Source organism: Rhinoderma darwinii, chromosome 6, assembly GCF_050947455.1.
Source record: "Rhinoderma darwinii isolate aRhiDar2 chromosome 6, aRhiDar2.hap1, whole genome shotgun sequence".
NCBI lineage: Eukaryota > Metazoa > Chordata > Amphibia > Anura > Rhinodermatidae > Rhinoderma > Rhinoderma darwinii.
Window position 1 is genome coordinate 26,985,338 of NC_134692.1, and position 24,763 is coordinate 27,010,100.

The following is a 24,763-nucleotide window of genomic DNA, read 5'->3' on the forward strand; positions in this document are numbered from 1 at the left end:
CGCAACTGCAAGTACTTCAGAGACATGTTCGCGGTCAGAGACGTCACGTGGTCCCCCACCAACCAATAGCAGAGCAGCAGCAGCAGGACCAGTTTACGCTGGTAGAAAGATGTTCAGAGCGGGGAGAGGGAGAAAGCGATGAGCAATGACGTCACCGGGGAAATGGGTGGAGTTCTACACTAGGGAAAGCTAGAATACGCCTTAGGGGAGGAGATTAACCAATCGGAAAAGGCGCGGCCACACCCAGGGGAGAATGTTGACCAATCAGAGACGAGCTTTGACAGAGCGCTGCTGTGTTGCATTCCTTGCGCTTTCCAGATTGGAGATAACACGTAGTAAGTGCAGCTCAGCGCTATTCTCCATATTATAACGGACACCGGATAGTTCTCCCAGCAGCCGCGACCTGAGAATGGCGTATCCCGGATATGGAGGAGTAAGTGACTCACGACGGGGGCTGTGCAGGGGGGGATGGGGCGTTATGTGCCCACATGGTGTCTAGTGTGCCCCGATGGTGTCTAGTGTGCCCCGAGTGGTGTGTACCAGGCTCAACACGTTCCTGTATAGGTGTGACTGCTTCTGTATACCCACAGGAGGCTGTGTAGCAAATCTGGAGGCCCTATAGTGTCTATATAAGTACACCCCCCCTGGCATTCTGAAATATAAACTAGGATCCCCCTCTCCCCTCCCCCACACACATATACAATCTGTAGCACATTTTGTACATGCCCATTTGTGAGTGCCCCCCATAAGATGTAGCAGTGCCAGTTCCCACAGATGCCAGCTTGAACCCTTATAAATTACGTACATTACCACCTTAAAGGGGTATTCAGCCCATAACATTTATCCCCTACCCATGTGCTCGCTCAGCTGTTTCTGTGCCCCCTCATGGATGTGTATGGGGTGGCAGAGTGCATGTAGTGCCATCGCTCGATTACCGCCCCCCCCCCCCCCACACACACACACACACACCGCAGCAGATCGGACCCCCACTGATCAAAAAATATCGCCTGTGCCATACATAAGTAATACATGTTGGCTGCTGGGGTACCCCTTTAAGAGCTAGCCTTAGCTACCATACAAATTCCTGCCACAGTGACCCCATAAGAGTTTCAGCACCAGAGTCCCCTTTAGGCCATGATCACACACAGAGTTTTGGTGCAGTTTTTGGCTCAGTTTTTTTAGCCAAAGCCAGAAGTGAATCCGAAACCAAAAGGAAGGCGAGATCTAAAGAAAAGACTGATGCATCTCATCTCTTTTTTTTGAGTACAGTCCTGGGTTTGGCGTAAAACTAAAATAACAAAAATGCATGAAAACTGCGTGTATGATCCTGGCCTAAGGCTGTGTTCACATTGTACAGATTTGGCAGCTCTGACTGCATTTTGTAGACAATCCGCAGCTAAAAATCTGATTTCTACCACGGTTTTGCCGGCGGATCCGAGAACGGATTAGCTCCAATGTCACTCAATGCAACTAACTTGCGGTAATAAAGAACATGGCGGGGATCGTTATTCTGCGCAGGTTTTACAATACCCCGTTCCCGTACATAGCCGGAGCTACGCTAGTGGATTCTGTAGGTGTAGAATCTGCGCCTAAATCCTGACCGATTCATAAACATGTGAACGCGGCCTAACGGAGCAGGAACGATGTTTCCAGATTTATTTCCCGCTCTCCGGTGCCTGACGCTCAGGTGATCGGCTGTATACTGCGGAATATGATGGCGCTATATAAGTAACTGAAATAAATATACTGTTATATTGTATATACATCTTACGCAGGTGATACCGTACATGGTTTAGTAAATGTATTATATCCGACATTTGTTGCCGTTTTCTCCGTCACGGCGCTGTACGTATCCGTTCCTATAACACCGTGTGCTCGTGGACTGGTTTTTCTGCACTTTGTCCACCTTGGATATAAAATGCGGCATCTCTGGAAATCTCTTCTTTCCGACCTTTGTGGATAAATCAGGCATGTCGGGAGCTGCTCGTACACGTCACCCTGATCAGAAAAGCTTTAAATGACTGTAACCAGTTGTAGCTTCTCCTTCCAGCCTCCTAAGACTGCGTTCACACGGGTCGGATTTCACACGGATTCTGCGATGAAATCCACTTCCCGTTGTTTACAATGGGAGATCCACGTGTCGTATACATTTTTTTTGTGCGGATAAGCCATCAGATTTCCACACGTGGACATGGCGCACATCAAATCCGTGGCAGAATCTGAGATCATCCTTGGGTTTGTACCGCGGATCGTGCAGCAAGTATGGGTTGGATTTGCCCGTGATCATAACCTAATACAGTGGTCCCTCAAGTTACAATATTTTCAACGTAAAATGGTCTTTACTGGGCCATTGTAACTTGAAGCCGCATTCAATGTCACAAAAGGTCTGGATCTCGGGCGCATGTGATTGGCTGGAAGAACCAGCCAATCTGTATGGGCGTTGCCCAGATTGGCTGTCTAATAGCCCCTCCCTACATGTCATGTACTCCTCTTTCCCTGCGCCAGGATCAGTTTCTCCTTTGGACACCAGGTGAGGACTGCTTCATGTTATATTTCTGGTACACTGTACTGTACAGGTTCCTATGCTCATCGTAGAAAGTGATTTACAGCCTCCAGCAGCTACAATATTTCCGACTTTTATATGTGAGAACTTCCTCTGTATTAGTGATCTGCTAAATCGTCTTTTTTTTCCTTATCTGTTGTGGACATTTTGGGGGCTTTTGAACCAATTCCTAGTTTTCCATAGAGTTGTGGTCTCAAGTTATTTTAAACTTCTAGTTGCCCCGGAACCAATTAATACTGTAACTTGAGGGACCACTGGACTTACAAATCATGCTTTATTTGTGTTTTTGTGCTTATTTGTCTTCAATCCACCTTTTTTAATTTCGGATGGACATTTTGGGGGCTTCGGAACCAATTACCAGTTTGCCATAGGGTTATGGTTTCAACATGCAATGGTCGTCCTGGAACCAATAAATATTGCATGTTGAGGGACCACTGTATAGTAGATCAGTGAGTATTCAATAAATGCAACTATTGGGCATCCGTGTCAGAACCCATGAAACTGGGCTCTGGGCAAATCCTGTGAAAGCCTTTGAATCGCTGCACATTCTCTTAATTATCTTGATGTGACCTGACTAGTAATTTGTGTAGAGGCAAACTTACTGTGTTCTTGTCATGTGCATCTATGGCTCATTCCAGGATTTTATTTGCCTTGGCAGCAGCTGCCTGGCACTGGTTGCTAAAGTTAAGTTTACCCTCCACCAATATCTCCAAGTTTTCTTCAGTGGCAGTTTTGCATAATTATAGAATTTGTTTCCTGGAACCTTTACATTTATCCACCTTGAACTTCATTTGCCATTTCTCTGCCCATTCCTCCTGGTTCTCTCTGTAATATTATACTATGTGTTTACTTTTACAAAAATGTTTTATCACCTGCAGTTACTGTAATTCTAGTCTGTTAATCCTCTACAAAGTCATTAAAGGCTATGTACACTTTTTTTTTTTTTTTTTTTGTACATAAGTCAGTGTGTTTTTGTTACTTTGTAAACAGTTTTTTTAAATTTAAAATTCATTTTGCTTTTGGAGATAGAGCTGTTCTGTATTCTCTATGCAGAGCAGCTGTATCGTTCGCTTTACACTGAATCTCTCAGTCCCACGGACCCAACAGGTTTAGTGACGGCGGACGCGCAGGATCCACCTGTACTCGATCACATCTAAGTTATGAACGTAGGTATGATTGTTTACACGTGGATCCGCAGGACCCGCCGACACTGAACCCATCAGGTCCGCCGGATTCAGTGTAAAGCGAACGATACAGCTGCCCTGTATGGGGAATACAGAACAGCTGTATCTTTAACAGTAAAAAAAACTTTTTATAAAACCTATTTAGTTCTCATGCACACGTCTGTGATGTATATGGGCTGCGTTTCCCCTACTGAACTCACTTCAGGGAGCCGGAGTTCCTAACGTCATAATTGTGTGTGTGATGCTAGGAGTCCCTGCCTCTCCACGGAAATACTTGTTTTCAGTGCAGGTCAGTATTTCCGCGGGGACAAAGGGACTCCTGTCATACATATCTATGATGCTAGGAACGCTCGCTCACTGAAGTGTGTTCGGTGCGGAAAATGCGGCCAAGACATGGCCCGTATATCACAGACCAAATGCAGATGTGTGCACGAGGCCTCACAAAGTTACACAAATCACACTGACTAATCTATTTAAAAAAATGCCTTCAAAGGGGTGTGTGTGTGTGTGTGTGTGTGTGTGTGTGTGTGTGTGTGTATAGCCTTTAATAAGATATTAAAACGAAGGAATCCCTTTTCCGTATGCCTTATTAGTGTATATGGACAAGAGGAGGGTCCCTTAGTTAAGCTGCTGTAAAGAGTGGTCCCTCATCTGGAGATCTCTTCTTGGCCATACATTGAATGGTCGCTGATTCATTCGGATGGTCGTCATGTAATACTATGTTTTAGCTGCTGCAAAATATGTGCCCCCTTCAGCTTCCCCAGGTGATGTCAGCTGATCATGGGGGTGTCAGGTGGAAGATGCAGCAAGTCTGCATTGGAGAAAAGGGAAAGCCCCCTCCCTAAGGCCTGGTTCCTATGGGTTGGATATGCTGCGTAAAAAATCACGCGGCGTGTCCGACCTGGAACCCGCAGGGAGTTCTGTCCGAAAAACCACCCGAAAACCAGAATGTCTGCTGTGTAAAACTGAAGCGAAAAGAAACTCTCATACTTACCCTCTGTCCCACAGGCCGGCCTCCTGGGATGTTTCCTCTCATGTCATTGGCTGCAGTGGTAACATTGGATGACACGTCATCCCAGGAGGCCGTCCTGGTCAAAGAAGCGCAGAATTCTAGGTAAGTATATGTTTTTTTCTGAGTTCAAGCTTTTTTGTCCCAAAAATCGCAACATCTGCTATTTGTTGCGGGTTTTACCTCCCATTGAATTCAATGGGGAAAACCTACAAGATAAGCAGCGATTACACAAATACAATTGACATGCTGCGGATTAAAAAAAACGCAGGTCAAGTTCTGAGGTTTTTTTTCCGCTTATCGTTTTCGCAGCCTGCGGATGAGATTTGTTTAAATCTCATCCCATCCACTCGGCTGCTACTGTATAATGCTGCAGATTTTCCACGACATATTTCGCAGTATTTACGATGCGTGTGAACTTGCCCTAAATGTGGCAGTCAGTCATGTGCACTGCACCACCGCCTTACGTGTCCCTGAAATCGACAGACCAAAGATGGACGACCTCCTTAGTAATGGTGAGCTTTCATTCGGTCATTGCCGCAACATAATATCACCCGTGCCATGTGTACAGCATTTGCCAGGAAAGCTCCCGGCGTATACACCTCACATATCAATAGGCCTCCATTTAACCGGTGCCAAGAGTGTGTCCTCTTTGGCATACACCGGGCAGGCACGCATCAGTATTCTTTACATTTTTTGCTTTAAAGAATGGCATATTAGACTACATTATTCTATACAGATGGATACAGTAAAAAAAAAAGTAAGTTTATTAGTGAAAGTATTCCGCATATATATATATATATATATATATATATATATAAAAAAAAAAATCACATTTGGTGCCCATTAAGGATATATCCCACTATATGCCTATACAGTGGGATACGTCGCAGCCTTCCCTTTTAGGTAAACATGGCGAGATCTTCCCGCCATATATCTTTGACATAGGGCTGTGATGTGAACATAGCCTGACTTTAAGGGCTTGTTCATACAGGCAGAATATCTGCAGCGGAATCTCAAAAAAACGCAGGTAAATCGGTCACAGAAATCTGCAGTAAATAGTACGTATTTTGTGCGCATGTTGCTGTGGAAACGCAATGAATCTGCAGAAGTCACTGAGCATTTTCCGCAGAGCTTTTACATGGTGGTTTACTGTGAAGCATTGATTTATAGCAAACCTTCGGTGCACCTGTGGATTTACAGCGGTTTTTACAGTGTATTCGATACACAAACTGCAACAAAGCTCAACTTGGTTATTTTAGCGCATCATTTATTCTCATTTAAGACTGGCCCAAGCACGCAATATCTCCGCACAGAACCCGGAGCATAAATTGACATGCTGCAGAATTGAAAGCCGCGCAATTTTTCTTTTTTTTTTTTTAAATTACTTTTTTTTTCACTGTAAATGCTGCAGATTTTTTTTGCACAGAATTCCATTGCAGAAATTCTGCAGCGTATCCGGTCTGTGGGGACACACACTTACCCTTCCCTCTACGGTCACAAAACTAATTTTCAAAGGGGTTCTTTGCTTTGGACAATGCCTACTTGATAGAAGGGTCCTTTGACAAAAAGCAGATGATAAAGTGCACCCCTGCTGGGACCTCCAATATGTAAGAAAACCTGGCAGTGAATTTTCAATTTCCCCGCAGCGACACCACAGGGGAAATTAAGTATTACACAGTGTCCAATTATATTAATGGGTTGTTTGTGTAATGTATGACCGGGTCGGTCCTCCAGAGCGAGAGACTTTCATTTGTAACCGCTCTCCTTTCTGGCCAACAGATAAGAATCCTAAACGAAGGACCCCCTCTTTTAATTCTCCAAGTCCAGTTTCCCACGGGTTGAATATGCTGTGGAAAACGACACCGCATATCTGAGCTGGAACCTGCAGCGTGTTATGTCTGATAAACCGCACCACACTGTGGTGCAGTTTTTCGGGTGGAGTTTCTGCTGCGGAAAGTTCATACTAAGGCCGGATCTACACGAGCGTGTGCGTTTTGCGTGCGCAAAAAATGTGGCGTTTTGCGCGCAAAAGGTACTTAACAGCTCCGTGTGTCAGCCGCGTATGATGCGTGGCTTTCGTGCAGCAGCCATCATTGACACTGTTTGTATTTTTTTTTTTAACAAAAGCACGTGGTGCTTTTCTGTTTTCATTCATACTTTTTACTGCTGTTGCGCGAATCACGCGCGTCCCACAGAAGTCCTTCCGTGTGCTGCGCGTGATTTTCACGCACCCATTGACCTCAATGGGTGCGTGATGGGCGAACAACGCACAAATATAGGACATGTCGTGAGTTTTACGCATTGACTAACATAGGTCCGTGCGAGGCGCGTGAAAATGACGCGCGTTGCACGGACGTATTACACGTTCGTCTAAATAAGCCCTTACCTTGGCCATTATCCGGATGATTCGTTCGGTACGGCCGCCCTGAAAGACGCTGCAGCGGTCACATGGGATGAGATGTACTCCCAGGAGGCTGGACCGAAGGAAGAAGCAAGGAGGTTCTGTGTAATTATATATTTTTATTATTTTAGAGCGGAGGACTCCCTGGGCACAGCGCTACTTTAAGCGCTGTGGTCGGGGAAGCCCTTGATGTCACTGTCCATATATGCACAAACTGCACTGGAGGTATCTGTGTGGGCATTATACTGTATGCTGGTGGCTGGGGGGAATTATACTGTGTGGGGGCAGCTATTTGATATTATACTGTATGGGAGCATGATACTGTGGGATTAGAGGCGTGGCTTAAGATACATTTTCAGCGACATGTGCCGTGTCGGTTGTCACTCTTAGTGATCCTTGACGGTTGGGAGGGTTAATCTCCAGGTAAACTATGTACGGACCCAGTTTCTGAAGACCGAAAAACCGCTGAATAGGAATGCTCTTTTAAGTGATAAGTCGTGGTCCTTAAAGGAACTTTGTTGCAAAGCTGATGCTGGGGGGCTCTTTCTTTGAATCCCTATGTCATGCTCTGGCCCCTCTTTCTATGCCCTGTGGTCATCCTAGATGGGGTGCTCCCCTCGGGACTTCCCTCTTTGTACCAGAACAGAGAGACGCTCTGCCAGACCCAGCTTGTCCATGCATTACATCTAATGCTACATTTTGCTGCAGGGGAAATGTGTGGCTGGCCCAGTAACATCTAATCCTTAAAAAAAAAAAATATATGGTCTTTGTTAGGCAACCTCTTTTGTTCCAGGAAGCCGAGGGATCCCAAGTTAAAGAGGCGCTGTCACCACATTATAAGTGCCCTGTCTCCTATATAAGGAGATGGGCGCTGTAATGTAGGTGACAGTAATGCTTTTTATTTAAAAAAAAACGATCTATTTTCACAACGTTAGGAGCGATTTACGTTTATGCTAATGAGCTTTCTTAATGCCCAAGTGGGCGTACTTTTACTTTCGACCAAGTGGGCGTTGTACAGAGGAGTGTATGACGCTGACCAATCAGCCTCATGCACTCCTCTCCATTCATTTACACTGCACTAGCAGCCCCCAGACGAAGGCATTAGCGCCGAAACGCGCGTTGGGGTGGACTTTGGCTGCATTTACCTCGTCCAACTACCATGGGTATGTGAGAACTTATTTGACTTTTCATTTAACATTTCATTTACTCTTTCATCTAATGTATCCTGCATGTTTTCGTTCCTGTTTACCTCATATGTCAAGTAGCACTTGTGCTGCTTTATCCGTTGTCTTGCTACTTTTAAATTATTTGACCCATTTCTATGTAGTCTATCATATTGTATATTTATACACGTATTCCATTGTACTACTTTTTGCATAGACTGCCATTCAACGGACACATATACACATTCATTACCCTTTCTCAAGACGCACATGCACTTTTTATACCAGTCTCTTGCATAGCCACATGGTATTGATTACATGTATCAGCCAAAGATCCCTGTTTTTACTGTGGTTTTCTGGATTCTTTTTATAGTGTGTTACTATTGTCCAATAAAGCATTCTTTTTGTATAACTTTTACTTCTCAATTTTTCAGCGTCAACTCTTCTTTTTTTGGTTTCTATTGCATTTTTGATGCTGTTAGGGTTTCACACCCTGAAATCGACCTATTAGTCCACACATATTTACATGTGCGACTTGTTTTGGACTTTTGGTTATGCAGATTTCTGTTGCTTTTTTTCTGATATCGGCTATATGAGCTTTCTTAATGCCCAAGTGGGCGTACTTTTACTTTCGACCAAGTGGCCGTTGTACAGAGGAGTGCATGACGCTGACCAATCAGCCTCATGCACTCCTCTCCATTCATTTACACTGCACTAGCGATATAGTTATATCACTATGTGCAGCCTCATACACAAGCCCTAACATTACTACAGTGTCCTGATAATGAATACACCTGAAATCCAGCCTAGACGTCATGTGTACTCAGAATCCTGACACTTCTGACTCTTTTCTATGAGATTTACAGCAACGGATACCAAATCTCGTTTACCTCGTAATCTCGAGAGATTTCGTATCCGTTGCTGGAATCTCACAGAAAAGAGTCAGAAGTGTCAGGATTGTGAGTACACATGACGTCCAGGCTGGATTTCATGTGTATTCATTATCAGGACACTGTAGTAATGTTAGGGCTTGTGTATGAGGCTGCACATAGCGATATATCTATATCGCTAGTGCAGTGTAAATGAATGGAGAGGAGTGCATGATGCCGATTGGTCAGCGTCATGCACTCCTCTGTACAAGGCCCACTTGGTCGAAAGTAAAAGTACGCCCACTTGAGCATTAAGAAAGCTCATTAGCATAAACTAAAATAGATCGTTTTTTTTAAATAAAAAGCATTACTGTCACCTACATTACAGCGCCCATCTCCTTTATATAGGAGACAGGGCACTTATAATGTGGTGAGTCTCTTTAACGTGACTGGTCAGGGATCTCCGAGAATGTCACAAGATCCTATGGCAGCACCAGAAACAATCTGTCCTCGAGACATGTCCTTAGATAAATAAAACCGGCCCTTTAAATATGTATCCTCTTACTTCCTGTCGTCCGATCCTGAGTGCTCACGTATAAGCCGTGCTGTTCCCTGTAGATGCGGTTGGATTTGTGTAAACACTTTAATGGTTTATGTAAAAGCGTTATTTGTGCTGATCACTTTGGTCCGAGCTGAACACATGTCTGAGGAATTAGGCGCCGTTGTTTGTCTCGGGGGTATCACAAATTCATGGAGAATTGCCGAGCGCTGAGTGTAAGTTATTTGGTTCACAGAATAGCAGCTACAACACCTCTATTTTCTGCCACCACTTCCTGACGTCCGCCCACTTCTCCCTTTACACCACTGCTAACATTGAGCAGACTGACGTCCTGGTGAAGTTCCCCTATAGTGTAACTTCCTGTAGCGGAGTCCTCGTAATCCGTCCGTTTGATATTTTGTGACTGTGACAGCGGGACCTGAGAGTGACTCAGAGGGGAACTCGTCTGCCCCGGACAGCATCAGAGGGGATTCAGTGTATTATTAGATTTTTTTTTTTTTATTATTTTTTTGCATGAAATGTGAAATATATCCTATTAAAGGAAAGTGGCATCTTCCTTATATTAAGGGTAAATTTACACGGATTTTCCTGTAAATTTTCTACGAGACCACACAAAGAACAAATTCAGGATTTTATTGTCTATTTTAAATTAAAGAAAGATAAAGAAGATCCGCAACCAATCCGTGCTCTATCTGCAACAGAAATTGACATGCTGAGGATGTAAACAATAAAAAAAAATAATACGCATCATGTGGATAAGGCTTCATTCACATCAGCCTCATGCCGTCACCCTTCCGTCCGTGGGTTCCATTAGACCTTTCCCTCTGAGGAACCCATCAATGGAAAGGGAAACGTAAACCAGAGCTTCCATAAGCAATACTATTGATTTCAACGGTAATGCTGCTGTTGCAAATGGTTTCAGTTTTGTCTCCATTCCGTAAGGTTTTTCTTTTTAGGTGAAGCCGTAGCGCAGTCGACTTACGGAACGGAGACAAACAAACGATTTGCAACAATAGCATTACCATTGAAATCCATAGTAATGCTTATGGATGCTCTGTTTTCCGTTTCCATTGATGGGTTCCTCCGACGAAAAGGTCTAGCAGAACCCATGAACGGAAGGGTGACGGCATGACGCTGATGTGAACAGGCCCTGAGACTTTTTTTTTTTATATTCTGTTTCACTTTGCCGCTACTGTTTTTGCTCTGCGTAACTGCAGGCTGAGCTGTAGTTTTTATTGGTGCCGTTTTGGGGTACTTGCAACTTTTTGATCACTTTTTTTTTTTTTTTATATTTCAGATTTTTTTTTTTTTTTGGAAGGGGAACTAAAGTGACAAAAAAAAAATGGCAGAGGGGGCCTAGAGTCTGTATTTTAGTCTATAACACCTTAGAGATGCTGCCATATCCGTTCTGTATATTGCGGCCGTGTCTTCGTGTGTCATTCGTATTTCGCAGTCCGGACCCATAGAAAGGTCACGCGATTGGGTTGCCCAAGCACTTTCTAGCAAAGCATCCGCAAAATCCAGACCGCACAAGGTTGGCTTCTGTGTGCTGTCTGTTATGTTTTTGCGAATCGTTTACTTATATGGCGGAACAGGTCTCCAAAAACAGACAAGAAATGTTCTATAATTTGTAAAATGAAAAAAATCTGCAAAAAACACTGTGTACGTGGCCCCGTAGAAATAAATGGGTCATTGCGCGGTCTGTAAAAAATGCGGATAGCATTGAAGAAAAACCCGGTCCTCTGCATGAGCCCTAAGGGGGTGTTGATTCTGATTTCCAGAAATGACGTGGTCACCTACAACATATATGAAATTCCTTACACCGTGGGTCCTGAATGGCTGGTTTTTGTTTTTCAGTAGCTATAAATGTATTTGTAGTCGTTTGGGAGCGGTGAAAATACGGAAGCGACCATTTAAAATAAAGTTACTCGTATGACAAGGATCCAACCTCCAATCCTCATCTCGTAATCTGAACTCTAGGGTCCCCTCCCTCCCCCCATTAGCCGGAAGTAGAAATGGAAAACATGACCACTGGTAATCTGGGAATGTGCTCTGAGCGGTTGTCACTTCCCATCCCCCACACAAGTGAGAGGAAAAGCAACGTTTGAGCCGTTAATGTAGCAGTCTGGGTGGAGCGGGGCGACCGGCAAATCTTTATGGAAATTCATCTTTTCCATTTCATCGCTCGTCCTCATGCTGCATAATGTCCCTCTTCTGTCAGGTCGGAAATGATTACGCTGCTTGTTTATCTGTTTTCGGGAAAGCTGGGTGTTCTGTTTGGAGGCCTTCACAGCGGTTCTCCAGATTTGCCATTCAGGGGCCTCAGAAAGCTGGGGGGATAACTGTGCAATGACACGTCCTCCACTTCCATGCCTTTCTGTCCCTAAGTGGATTCTCATTCAGGAGTCCAGTAAAGCTGAATGACACACCCTGCGGGGGCTCTACTAGCCGCAATATTGCCCAGTAACAGATTTAGGCTTCGTTCACATCTGCGTCGGGGTTCCGCTTGGTTTCCGTTTGCGTGTTTCCCTGTCAGAAAGATCTGACGGAACCCCCGACGCAGGTGTGAACGCAGCCTTCGCTAAGAAGCGTGTCCATATACCAGCATGTTCTACCTTTTATACAGCCTTTATTACATGATGGTGATTGCCCGTTGTTCCGGTTTTGAGCAGATTTTTAGCTAGTTATTTTTTTTTTTTTTTATTTTTTTTTTTGCACAGACGTTTTGGGTGCAAAGGTTATTTGTTGGATTCTCCTATAATAGAAATGCAATGTGACAGGTCGCTCATATGTAAAGGACGATCTAAGTTTTTGTTTTTCTTTTTCCCCCTCTCTGTAGCCGTACGGAAACATGAACCCACAAATGGTAATGATGGGACAGGCCATGGCCCAAAATGTGCACGGCGGCTTCTATGGACAACCTCAGTATGCCGCAGGGGACCCAATGTGGGGCTACTTCACAGCAGTGGCCGGCCAGGTAAGATCCATAAACCAGAGTGCCTGTCCGTACCATTTAATAGGGCAGCATTTTCATACCGTCAGGTTCCCTTTAATTAGAAAATCCCAGTTTTGTTTTTTTTTGTTTTTTTTTTTGGATATACTCTATTTTCTTATTACTTGGAAGTGGAATTTTCCTCTATGTAGCAGTCCCTTAACGTTGGTGTTATTACTGGAGTGTCACAGAGCGGCCGATGTCTCCAGGACTTCTGGATTTGGGGCAGTTCTACTAATAACCTAAAAATGGGGAATTGCTACATAAGAAGTTCCCTTACGTTCTCTGCTCATACGTTGTAGAAACATATTGGGGCAGTTTTGTTTTAGTTCCTGCTAAAGTTGTCCTGAACGGCTTCTACTATTTATTGGATACTTTCACAAGAAGCCTGAAGATCTGCTTTTAGATTTGCAATGGAAATTCCCTTTTGTAGTTAATGGTGATCAGTGTAACGTAATGTGATTTTCTGTGTGCCCGCACCATCCGCAGCGGCTGCCGGCTTTAATATAGTGTCAACCTCGTGCTGAAATCAGGCGTAACTCTGATCCCAGCCGGTTAACCCCATAGATGGTCAATAGCGACCACGGCATTCAAGTGGCGGAAGAGACGCAATTGTGGGAAGCCGATAAATTGCCCTAGCTGCTGGGGGCCTAACCGTTTATTGCTGACGGACAATCATACTATGGTATACTAAAGCATTATATTCACCCCAAAAAGAAAGTAAGTTCTATGTATCTCAAAATGGTACAGGTAAAAAAAATACGACTTGTCCCGCAAAAAAGAGCCTTCATACAGCTACATCGCCGGAAAAACTTAGTTATGGCCTCGGAAGGCGTGGTTGTAAAAACAAAAAAGTACCCCAAAATGGTACTGTAAAAAAAAAAAAAAATAATAATAATTTCCGTCACCCAAGGGAACCCTCTTGGTAATGGTGGACAGTTTTGTTGCCACGCAGCTTTTCTTGAAACTGATACAAATGGGAAATGAGAGATTTACTTTTTTGTTGTGATCTACTGTTTTGTATGTGTGTTAAATAAATGCTGTTCTGTAGGATGGTGAAATAGACGCTGAAGAACTGCAGAGATGTTTATCACAGGCCGGAATCCACGGGACCTATACTCGTAAGTCAATGTACACCTCTGTCCGTTCTCTATACATCTTTCCCATAAGTGCATTGTATCAACCGTTCCTTCACCCGTTCACAAGAATACGGTGGGTAAAATTGGGCAAATACTTTATTCCCCTCCAAGTCCCGGCAGGTTCCTTGTAAAGGGCAAGACCTCATGTACTGTACACAACACGGCGGCAGACTGGGTCCTTTACTGCTGAGCCACATGGGACCCTGTGCACACGGCGGAGCGTTGTACCATGTCACACGGAGTACAGCTTTATACACACAGCATCTAATGTAGCATGCCACAATTTTTGTAGAGTGGAACAGAAACCCCCAAGTATGAAATCCGAGGCATACAGAGGAGCAGTGTACATGAGGCTGTAGCGCAGGGTTCTTGGTAAAATCACAGCCAAAGTAGAGCATCGGGTCTTATCTATTGGAAACGGTGGTTTACCGGTACGTCTTGTAGTTCTGCTGTTATGTGTAGGTATCCAGTGGAGGTCGGATGCTGCCGAAGCTCTGATAAGCTGCATAGACAGATGGAGTTGTAACTGTTAGTTAAATTTAGTTTTTGTTACTTAAAGGGAATGTGTTGCCAGCAAAACATGTTTTTATTTTTTTTAGTTAAACAATTAGTGTATAGGTGATTAAACATTGTTCAAATTATTTTTTTTTTTTTTCTCACGAGTCAGGAAATATTATAAATTGGATTCAATTTATAATATTTCCCAGCACTGGTCACTAGATGGAGCCATTCCCAATATTGCAGCATTGCATGTGGTAAAGCAACCACATTGCTTTATGCTGCAAAATTGGGTAAAAATCCCTCGCTCTAGTGAGCTCACAGAATCCCCCCCCCCCCCTCCTTTATCCTGGCTAGTGCCGGGAGAAACGAGGGGTTTGAACGGTCTAACCTCCTACACTGTGTGTCGCCATTTTTTGAGCTAACACACAGTGTAGAAGGTTAACATACAGTAGTAAACACACTGAAACACGAACATACACAGACATAACTTACCTGCTCCAGTCGCCGCCGCTCCCTCCGGTCCATCCGCTCCATGTGCACAAGTCCGGAAGCCGCGACCGGAAGTAGTAATCTTACTGTCCGGCCGCGACTTCCGGTCCACAGTAAAATGGCACCGGACGGCGCGCATTTCAAATTGAACTGTGTGGGAGTGGCGCATGCGCAGTTCCCACACAGCGGCGTACACGAAAGTGGATGGAACGGGCCCCGTTCGCAGTCCCTATGGGACTGGAGCTGCCGTATTCCATGTCTGTATGTGTCGTTAATCGACACATACAGAAATGGAAAAAAAAATGGCAGCCCCCATAGGGAAGAAAAAGTGTAAAAATAAAAAAATAACACACAAACACACAAATATAAACGTTTTTAATAAAGCACTAACATATTAAAACATTTTTTGTGGTGACACTGTTCCTTTAAAGAGTTTGTCACCACATTATAAGTGGCCTATCTTGTACATGATGTGATCGGCGCTGTAATGTAGATTACAGCAGTATTTTTTTTTTTGTTATTTAGAAAAACGATCATTTTTGACAGAGTTATGATCTATAATAGATTTATGCTAATGAGTTTCTCATTGGACAACTGGGCGTGTTTTACTATATGACCAAGTGGGCATTGTGGAAAGAAGTGTATGATGCTGACCAATCAGTGACCAATCAGCGTCATACACTTCTCTCCATTCATTTACACAGCAGATAGCGATATAGCTATATCACGATGTGCAGCCACATAAACACACTATAATGTTACTCATGTGTCCTGATAATGAATATACATTACCTCCAGCCAGAACGGGATGTGTATTCAGAATCCTGACACTTCTCTGCACTTCTGTGATTTACAGCACAGCAAGATCTCGCGAGATTACTCCTGCTATGCTGTAACTCAGAGACTCTACAGAAGTGTCAGGATTCTGAATACACATCACGTCCTGGCTGTAGGTAATGTATATTCATTGTCCGGACACTGCAGTAACATTATAGTGGCTGCACATAGTGATATAGCTCTATCGCTATCTGCAGTGTAAATGAATGGGGAGAAGTGTATGACGCTGATTGGTCAGCGTCATACACTCCTCTCCACAACGCCCACTTGGTCAAAAAGTAAAAACACCTCCAGTTCATTAAGAAACTCATTAGCATAAAGCTAAACTAAGTCAAAACTCCGTAAAAAATGATCGTTTTTCTAAATAAAAAAACACTGCTGTCATCTACATTACAGCGCCGATCACATCATGTACAAGATAGGCCACTTATAATGTGGTGACAGAGCCTCTTTAAACTGCAATAGTTTTTACACCATATGTTATATTATGTCTAATTTTTTTTCCACAGACCACTTTTTTGAACCGTATTCCTTACGTGTAAATTGTACTTGTAGATATCCCTTCTCCGTGTCTTACGACGCTGCTGACATACATTGGTTAGCTATTAATGTAACACTTGAACATGCCGGTGCGATCTTGGCTTGTCTTATCTCACAAGGGTGAAGGTGTGATTGTCTAGGGCAGCGCTGCCTGTATATAGAGCACTTCTTCTATGACGTAACAGTTGTTCAAGGCAAAATCTCCGGTCGCTGGTAATAAAGGACTCTGACCTGTAGATAACCTCTGGTGGCACCTTCTGAAATCCCATAACTCGGTTTTGTCTGTCAGCGTTTTTAAAGAAAGTGTACAGAGATAATAATAAAGCACTACTTGAATACCGCATCGCTCCAGTAATTAGTAGAACAGAACTTGTGTCCATTTTACATTCACCAAAAATCCATACGTTAAAAATGCTAGTAAAAAGAGAGATGGGAAGAAATCCGAGACACGGATATATATCCTATGTATTATGGATTCCACTCGTCTCGCATAGATTTCCACAGAAATAAATGTATTTTTAGTTTTAGAAATATAGGTGCAATACAGCAACTAAATGATCCGTTAATACGAGCGTGTCGCTGACCTGTATTCTGCATACGAATGTCCTACACATAAATGTGGCACCGCCAGTCAAAAAAATCCACGCAAGCTTGCTTCACACCGCCGCGTTCAGTCCGCGAGATACCGGCCGTAGTTCCCAGTCCGAATGCCGTTCAGGGAGCGGGACTCCTAGCATCAAGGTTATCTGTGATAGGAGTCCCTGCCCCCCCCCATGTGAACACTGTCCCGTACTGTAATCCTGTTTATTGTACGGGACAGGAGGCAGTGACTCTCAGCATCATGGATAACTATGATGATAGGAGTCCGGCTCCCTGAACTTCAGTTGACATACACTCTGTATCTCAGACAGAACACGATAGTGTGAAGCAAGCCATATGCTCTCCCACTATGTAGACCTACACTTGGTCAATCGGTGTCTATAAAAACATTTTTTTTATTGCCAGTGGATAATGAAAATGTACAGGTTGGTTTTGGTATATTTACTTGTATACAAACTATGTTAAAAGTGTGTGTGTGTGTATGTATGTATGTATATATATATATATTTAATTTTTTTGTATTTTTTTTTTTTTAGCTTTCAGCCTGGAAACCTGTCGGATTATGATTGCCATGCTGGATGTATCCTTTGGAAAAATGAAAAATGTTACTTGAATAGTGGCACGTGACGGTTCTTTTTCGTTGTTCCTATTGTCATTTCAAAGAATTACTATTGTCCGATATTGTAAATACAAGCAAGAAAGTTCATTCCTATGATGAGATGATGTAATGCCACAACCCCTTTTTGTATGATTTTAAATGTAAAAAAATATTTTACAATTTTTAAAATGGTTTTTGAGACGAGAGTTTAAAAAAATCGCAGGAAGCCTGTGAGAAGCGCCGATCTACCGGTGTCCCCACAACAATATTTCCTGTCCTTGTAGTCGGACAACTCGGTGTAAGGCCCCATTCACATCTCTGTGTTTTTTTTCCTACGTCTAAAGTGTATGGCAGAAAAGCTCTCCATGTAAACGCTAGACGTGTCCGTAGGGCTCCAGTAGCCCGATGGCGCACACAAGAGTGCACATTTGGCCACCATTCAGCTGGTTTACGTCGGCATACACATTATTATTTTTTTCGGGGTATGATTAAACTGGCGTACTTGTTAAACGTAGGCCAAAAAAAACAAATGTGAATGAGGCCTTATACTGAAATCTGCATTATTGCCCTGTTTACTCATTTTTTTTGGTGCCGATTTTGTTGCGGAAAACTGTATGAATCCGCGCACCAAAAAAAACGTCTGAAGTTTTTTTTGCATTTTTTTCCTGGGAGGCTTTTAGCTGCACGCAGGGAAAAAATAAGTAGCATTTTCTTTCTTGCTGCGGTTTCCACCTCTGATCTCCCTTTGAAGCCAATGGGAGGCAGAAAAATCCTGTGGCGCTCGATTCCAAACGTTTTTTTTTTGCCACGGTCCCTGCATTAGTTTCACGGCCGCAGACAAAAAACGCAGGTCAAAATCTGCCTCAAAATTCCTGAAGGAGTTCTAAGGTAAATTTTTTATTTTTTTTATTTATTTTTTTTCTTTTTCTTCCTGCAATAAAAAAAAAAAGAAGGTCCTGTTCACACAGTTTAACGCGTCAGTATTTTGTATTTGGAAGTTAAAACTAGGAATGGAAAATAAGCAGAAAAAGTATAATGGAAAGATCTGCACCTCTTCCGTGTTCTGGACCCACTCCTGGTTTTGGCTTCCAAATACTGATGCAAAATACTGACGTGTGGTCGAGGGAAAGGCTTCATAATGTAAGATCACTGAAATGTCGTTATTTGCACCGGCACGGAGTACCCTGTAAGTTTAAGTATCTGACAAACTCCTTTACAAAACCAAAACCAGATTGACCATACCGGCAAAATGGGATTCAATGAATTCAAAGAGTTATGGGGAGCATTGAGCGCATGGAAACAAAACTTCTGTGCAGTTGATCGCGACAGAAGCGGGACCGTGGAGCCGCATGAGATGAACCAGGCCATTCTGTCTATGGGTAAGTGACTAGATGGACGGCGACTGTAACCTGAACCTCTGTTTTTGAAGCTACTTTAAAGATTAGAGAGTGGTCTTAATATGTTTCTGTCCAAATGTACTTTTGCCAGCGGGCCGATCTGATAACTTGCTGAGCCTCAGCCTGTATTCTGCTGACTGGTCCTGTCAGCACAAAAAAATGGGTCAAGAGAAACACGATTGTTCTTTATGGATGCAACAGGCCAGTTGGGTGGGTCAGTCCTCAATCATCCATAAAGAACCGTGGTATAAAAGTAAATTGAGGTCTGCCTGCCATTAGGTTGCTCTTTATTCATGCCATCAACATTATACCAAGCCTCAAATGAAGACTCCCAAAAGATGTGTGCCCGGAATTTATATTTATCACCTACCGTATACACCGAATAGGTGATAAGTGTGTGATTGCTGTGACCCCCCCCCCCCCCAATCGATCACTGGAATGGAGGTCCCAAGCCCCTCGTTCCTCCCCACTGCTCGAACGCAGGGAGCATTACTTTGAATGGCGGAGAAAGCGGAGCGCAATGCTTGTCAGTCCCGTAGTAATTGAATGCAGTAGCAGGAAATGACAGCAGCCGATGTGCATGGAGACGACGTACACGGCAGCTTGTTTTTCTTCTGTCTGACTCTCCCTGCAGCCGCGCATGTTCTCCGATTACTCCTGTTTCTAAGAGGCCGTGACGCTATACTAAAAGGGTTTTTGGACTTAAAAAAATAAAAAATGATCGCTGAGGCAGAGGGCTTTGTCTGTATGTACGGCACGTCATCAGTTTAAGGCTACATGCGCACAATGCGTATTTTTGCATCGGAAAATACCCACCAAAACCGCAGGAAATTTGCAGGTAAAAAGAGTGTGTTTTTTTTGGTACAGTTTTTTTACCTTTTTTGCTGCGTAAATCTGTGCGTTTTCCTGCTGCGGGTTTTGGTGTGATTTTCCTCAATTCGCGAGTGGAAACGCAAGATAAATTGACATGCTATGGATTTTAAAATACGCCCTGCAGGTCAATTTACGTGCAGAAAAATACTGCAGCGTGTACGTGAGATTTCTTAATCTATGCTGGTACTGTGTTACGCTGCGGTTTTTCTCCTCGCAAATACATGCGGCAAAACCACATGTAACACGCATCGCGGGCATTGAGCCTAACACAGACCGGCCTGGGACCACCAGAGCAGCCATGAATGGGAAAGATATTAGTATGAGGCTTTTTTTCATATGAAGCTGATTTTTACGTTTTATAAACTGAAAATCTATCGCTCCTGCAACCATCTTAGTAGCCGCTGCATGACGTGAATATTAATGATCCAATGTGAACGAGTTTGAGGAGTTGGAGGTGTTTTGCGTGTGCTTATATAGCGCAGAAAGGCGCACCATAATCAAACCGATCGGCTAAAACTGGTAAATACATGCGGTTTTCAATGTAATGCGGTGCACATTTTTTTTTTTTTTTTTTTAAACCTGTAAACATTCCTCTACCCGTTGCTTTATGTATCCTGGAAACCAAACCACGATCTTGATTTAGATTTATTGAAGTTTTATTTTTTTTCTCTATCGCTTGTAGGCTACAGATTAAACCCATCAACCCTGAATGCTATAGTGAAGCGTTACAGTAAGAGTGGCAGGATATTCTTTGACGACTACGTTGCATGCTGTGTCAAGCTTCGGGCTTTAACAGGTAATAATTGATTTATTCATAAAACCGCTTTCAAATATTAGAGGGGATGTCTGGTTTAGAAATCTCAATTTCAAATGCCCGCGGGAGGGGGCCCACATCTGTTAGACCGTGCGGCTACAAAGTGCTTCTCTCACTCTGGAAGGCAGCCTATTGACTTCAATGATCACAGTGTAAGGCTGGGTTCACACGACCATGTTACGTCCGTAATGTACGGAACGTATTTCGGCCGGAAGACCCGGACAGAACACAGTGCAGGGAGCCGGGCTCCTAGCATCATAGTTATGTACGATGCTAGGAGTCCCTGCCTCGCTGCCGGACAACTGTCCCGTACTGTAATCATGATTACAGTACAGGACAGTAGTTCCACGGAGAGGCAGGGACTCCTAGCATCGTACATCACTATGATGCTAGGAGCCCGGCTCCCTGCACTGTGTTCGGTCCGGGTCTTCCGGCCGAAATACGTTCCGTACATTACGGACGTAACATGGTCGTGTGAACCCAGCCTAATACTTCATTTCACCTGTGGTGGCACTGCAAGGGAATTGAACACTTGGGAATCCCAGCAGCAGGACACCCTGCGATCATCTAATACCAGCATCACATGAGCAGGTGGAGCCAGTACAATCTGTAAAAAAAAAAAAAATCTCCAAGAAACAGCGACACGCTTGTCTATGGACGATATCTGGTAGTGCAGCTCAGCCACATAACTTGAATATAACACAGCTCGCTTTAGGCATAACTAGTGTCGTGCCTGGTGTGTCGATTAGGCTGAGAAGGTTAGAAAATTGGGAAATTTACACTGAACGCCTGGATAACTAGGCTCAAGGTATCCATACCAGATTTGCCTCCATATGTTTCTGTGTGCGATCATCCAGATGTGTCCTGCACCATCTCTAGGAGCATTCGTCATTTATGAATAAGTCTGTTGTTTTTCATATGGAAACTCACCTTAAATGCATGAGCTGCCATGTATTTTAACCAGTTGCACTCCCAATGCATTCAAACCCACATGTATGAAAAAGCTGTCGGATACATATGGAAGCGCTCTAACTCCACCCACATACATTTAAAAGGATTTTCTAGTTAGTTGTAAATTTTTAGTTTATTGAAATAACTCAAACTACAATTCCCAGTGTATCTTGATATCCGGATACGCTGGGAGTTGTAGTTTTGCAACAGCTACGCTGCCACGCGGTCATCAAAAGCTCTCTGGGACTGTGGCTACATGGAGAACTATGGCAATAACATCTTGTTCTCTTCTAGTACTGTCCATGTAGCTGCGCTAGGGCAGAGGGTATATTATGAGAAAAAAAAACTTTATTTACAATACAACTTTGTTTCATTTCCTTTATATTTAAAGTGTAGCTAAACGTTCGACAAACTTCTGACATGTTATAGTGACGTGTCAGAAGTTTGTATTGATGGGGGTCCGAGCACGGAGCGCTCAGCTGCTTCATATTTGTTCAGCTTTTTCCAAAAATAAATGTATCAGAGTAGGGGTTCATAGACTTTCTATTGAGACCGTACGCGATACATTTATTTCCGAAAAAAGCCGAACAGACCCGAAGCAGCGGAGCGCTCACACGAGCACTTCAGCTGCTTCGTTCTAGCGATTGGTGGGGGTCTCGGTGCTCGGACCCCCACCAATACATACTTCTGACATGTCACTACGACATGTCAGAAGTTTGTCGAACGTTTAGCTACACTTTTAAAGGTGTTGTAGCTCCTTTTTGTGTGTGTGTGTGTGTGTGTGTGTGTGTGTGTGTGTGTGTGTGTATATATATATATCATTTTTTTTTATTTTAATATTTATTTTTACATTCAGAGGCAGCAAACCGGTGCATCCCCAAATAGTGTTCTAAGTTGGATTTTTTTCGTAAGCCGTTTGATGTGTAGACACTACATGTAATGAAACCTCCACTTTTATTATTCTCACATTACAATTTTAAGAATTGGGGAAAAAACTTTTACCCTTGTTTACACAGAGACTTTTCGACGAAGAGACAGCATGCAGCAAGGAATTGTCAGCTTTGTGTATGATGATGTAAGTATCTGCACAGTTAAACATTGTCGCCAATAAACGGATGCATGTGTCAAATGAAAATGGTTATACCAATGATGTGGGGGATGGTATGAAGGTCCTCTATTAGTGATGTCCAGCTTTGTATCTTGGGTCCAGATAGAAGGAATCATTGAGTGTTGAGATAACTGATTAAACATTAAAGCGAATATTAAAAGGGGGGGGGGGGAGAAAAATGTTTAATGGGTAACTAAACTTTAAAAAAAAAAAAAAAATTGTGCTGTTGCACACTGACATGTCAGAAGTTTTGATTGGTGGGGGTCCGAGCGAGCAGTGTACGGGCTCATAGACTTTCTATTGAGCCTGTACACCACTTTGAGGAAAGCTGATCAGAAACCAAGCGGCACGGTGCTCACCTGAGCACTTCTGCCGCTTCGTTTTAGCAATTGGTGGGGATCTCGATGGTCTGAACTCCACGGATCAAAACTTCTGACATGTCAAAAGTTTTTTTGAAAGTTTTTAGTTACACTTTAAGAAACTATATATAATATCTGCGCAACAAAGTGTGGATGGTACTAGGCTCTCCTGACTTTATATCCCAGTAAGGAGGACCGGTGGTGGAGGGACTACGTTTTTCACTGCCAATGTGTTCCTCCCTGTGACCTGGCATCTCAAGGGTCAAGTTGGAAGGAATTTTGTGTGATATCGAACAATGGCGGCGGTCTGTTTAAGAGGATTTCCACCAGAAAGGTTTTTGTCCACCCTTTAACCTCTTAAGGACACAGACTTTTTGCATCCCGGCGCTCATAACTTTTTCATTTTTTGTCCGGCGTAGCTGTATGAGACTTTGTTTTTTGCGAGACGAGTTGTACTTTTTGCAAAGATGTAGAAAAAAAAAGTAGTTCCGCTTCCGTTTTTTTTTTTTTTTTTTTTTACACCGATCATCATAAATAACGTTCTACTTTTATTGTACAGGTTGTTACGGACGTGGTGATACCAAATATGCGTATATTTCATGTTTTGGGACTTATATTTTGAAATATTTTTTTTTTTTTTATTAACTTTATTTTTTTAATCCCATAGAGGGATTTTTAGATTTGATTTTTATTTTTGAACTTTAATGTACTGACATATATCTATATGCCAGTACATTAGACTGTGTACTGATAGTACACAGGCAGCTGTTAGGGCATACCTCAGTATTCCCTAACAGAAAATATGGTCAGACAGCCCTGGGGTCCTTCAATGGACCCTGGGCTGTCTGCCCATACCAGGTATAGCCATTGATCGCGTCAGGGATTTCCTGTGACGCGATCAAAGGGTAGACTCACTTTAGCTTTGAATGCTGCGATCAGCTTTGATCTCGGGGTTAATGGCAGAGAGAAGAGGTTTCCCTTCTCTCTGCCGATAGAGTGCGGCTGTGTATTACAGCCGCTGTCCCGCTCATCGTGGCGCGCAGACATTGGCTGTCACACAGGACGAGAATACTCGTCCTGACGCGCCAAGTACCCGCTGCTCAGGACTAGTATTCTCGTCCTGGGTCGGCAAACCGTTAAAGATGTTGACGTCTTCGGTTTTATGACATTTTTTGCAAAGGTTTACTGGAAGAGCAGCCGGATTACTTTTCACCTTTGAAGCACCGAGACGCTGCTTCAAAGATCACCGATATGGCGGATGGTAAAACGGTTATTGAAAGAACTGAAGTAATGCCAGCGACCGCTTCACGGTCCGTTTCTGAGATGCTGCTTCAAGGGTAACCACCAATATGTCTCCTTTTCCTTTGTCACTTTTACAAAACTAAAGAATGTAAATAAAATCTGATGGCTAAATTTTGACTACCGCTCGAACTTCAGATTTTTCTTACGGACAATTTTACGATGTTTTGGAGCAGTTTCTTCTTCTTGCATGTTCCTCCTGTTCTTCGTTACGTGTTATGATCCTTTGTCTTGTTCTTTAGTTTTTGCAGACCACCATGGCCATCTGAATTTCTATGAAGAACATGAATACAAAACCCAACATGTGAATTCTACTAGGAAGGAACCAAGTGTATCTGTTGTATAATTTAGTAGCTCTGTTTTACCAATCAAGCCAATTACATATATATGACTTAAGTGCTAAAGCTTAATGCATTAACTTATTTTGTATTTGTATACTAGGACACAGGGGTCACTGTAATAAAACGTAATGTCAACCTTGCAGATCTGGTTTTCTTCCGGTGATGGGTATAAAA

General features: G+C 43.2%; 1 protein-coding gene across 1 annotated transcript; it reads left to right on the forward strand.

The window, feature by feature from the left end:
• Positions 1-259: 259 nt before the first annotated feature.
• GCA (grancalcin) lies at positions 260-24,729 on the forward strand. The gene is made up of 8 exons (XM_075829366.1): positions 260-433; positions 12,591-12,728; positions 13,795-13,864; positions 17,386-17,429; positions 18,679-18,826; positions 20,400-20,513; positions 22,499-22,557; positions 24,491-24,729. The coding sequence occupies exons 1-8, from the start codon at positions 410-412 to the stop codon at positions 24,515-24,517; spliced, it is 624 nt and encodes a 207-aa protein (XP_075685481.1). The 5' UTR covers positions 260-409; the 3' UTR covers positions 24,518-24,729.
• The last annotated feature ends 34 nt before the right edge of the window (positions 24,730-24,763 follow it).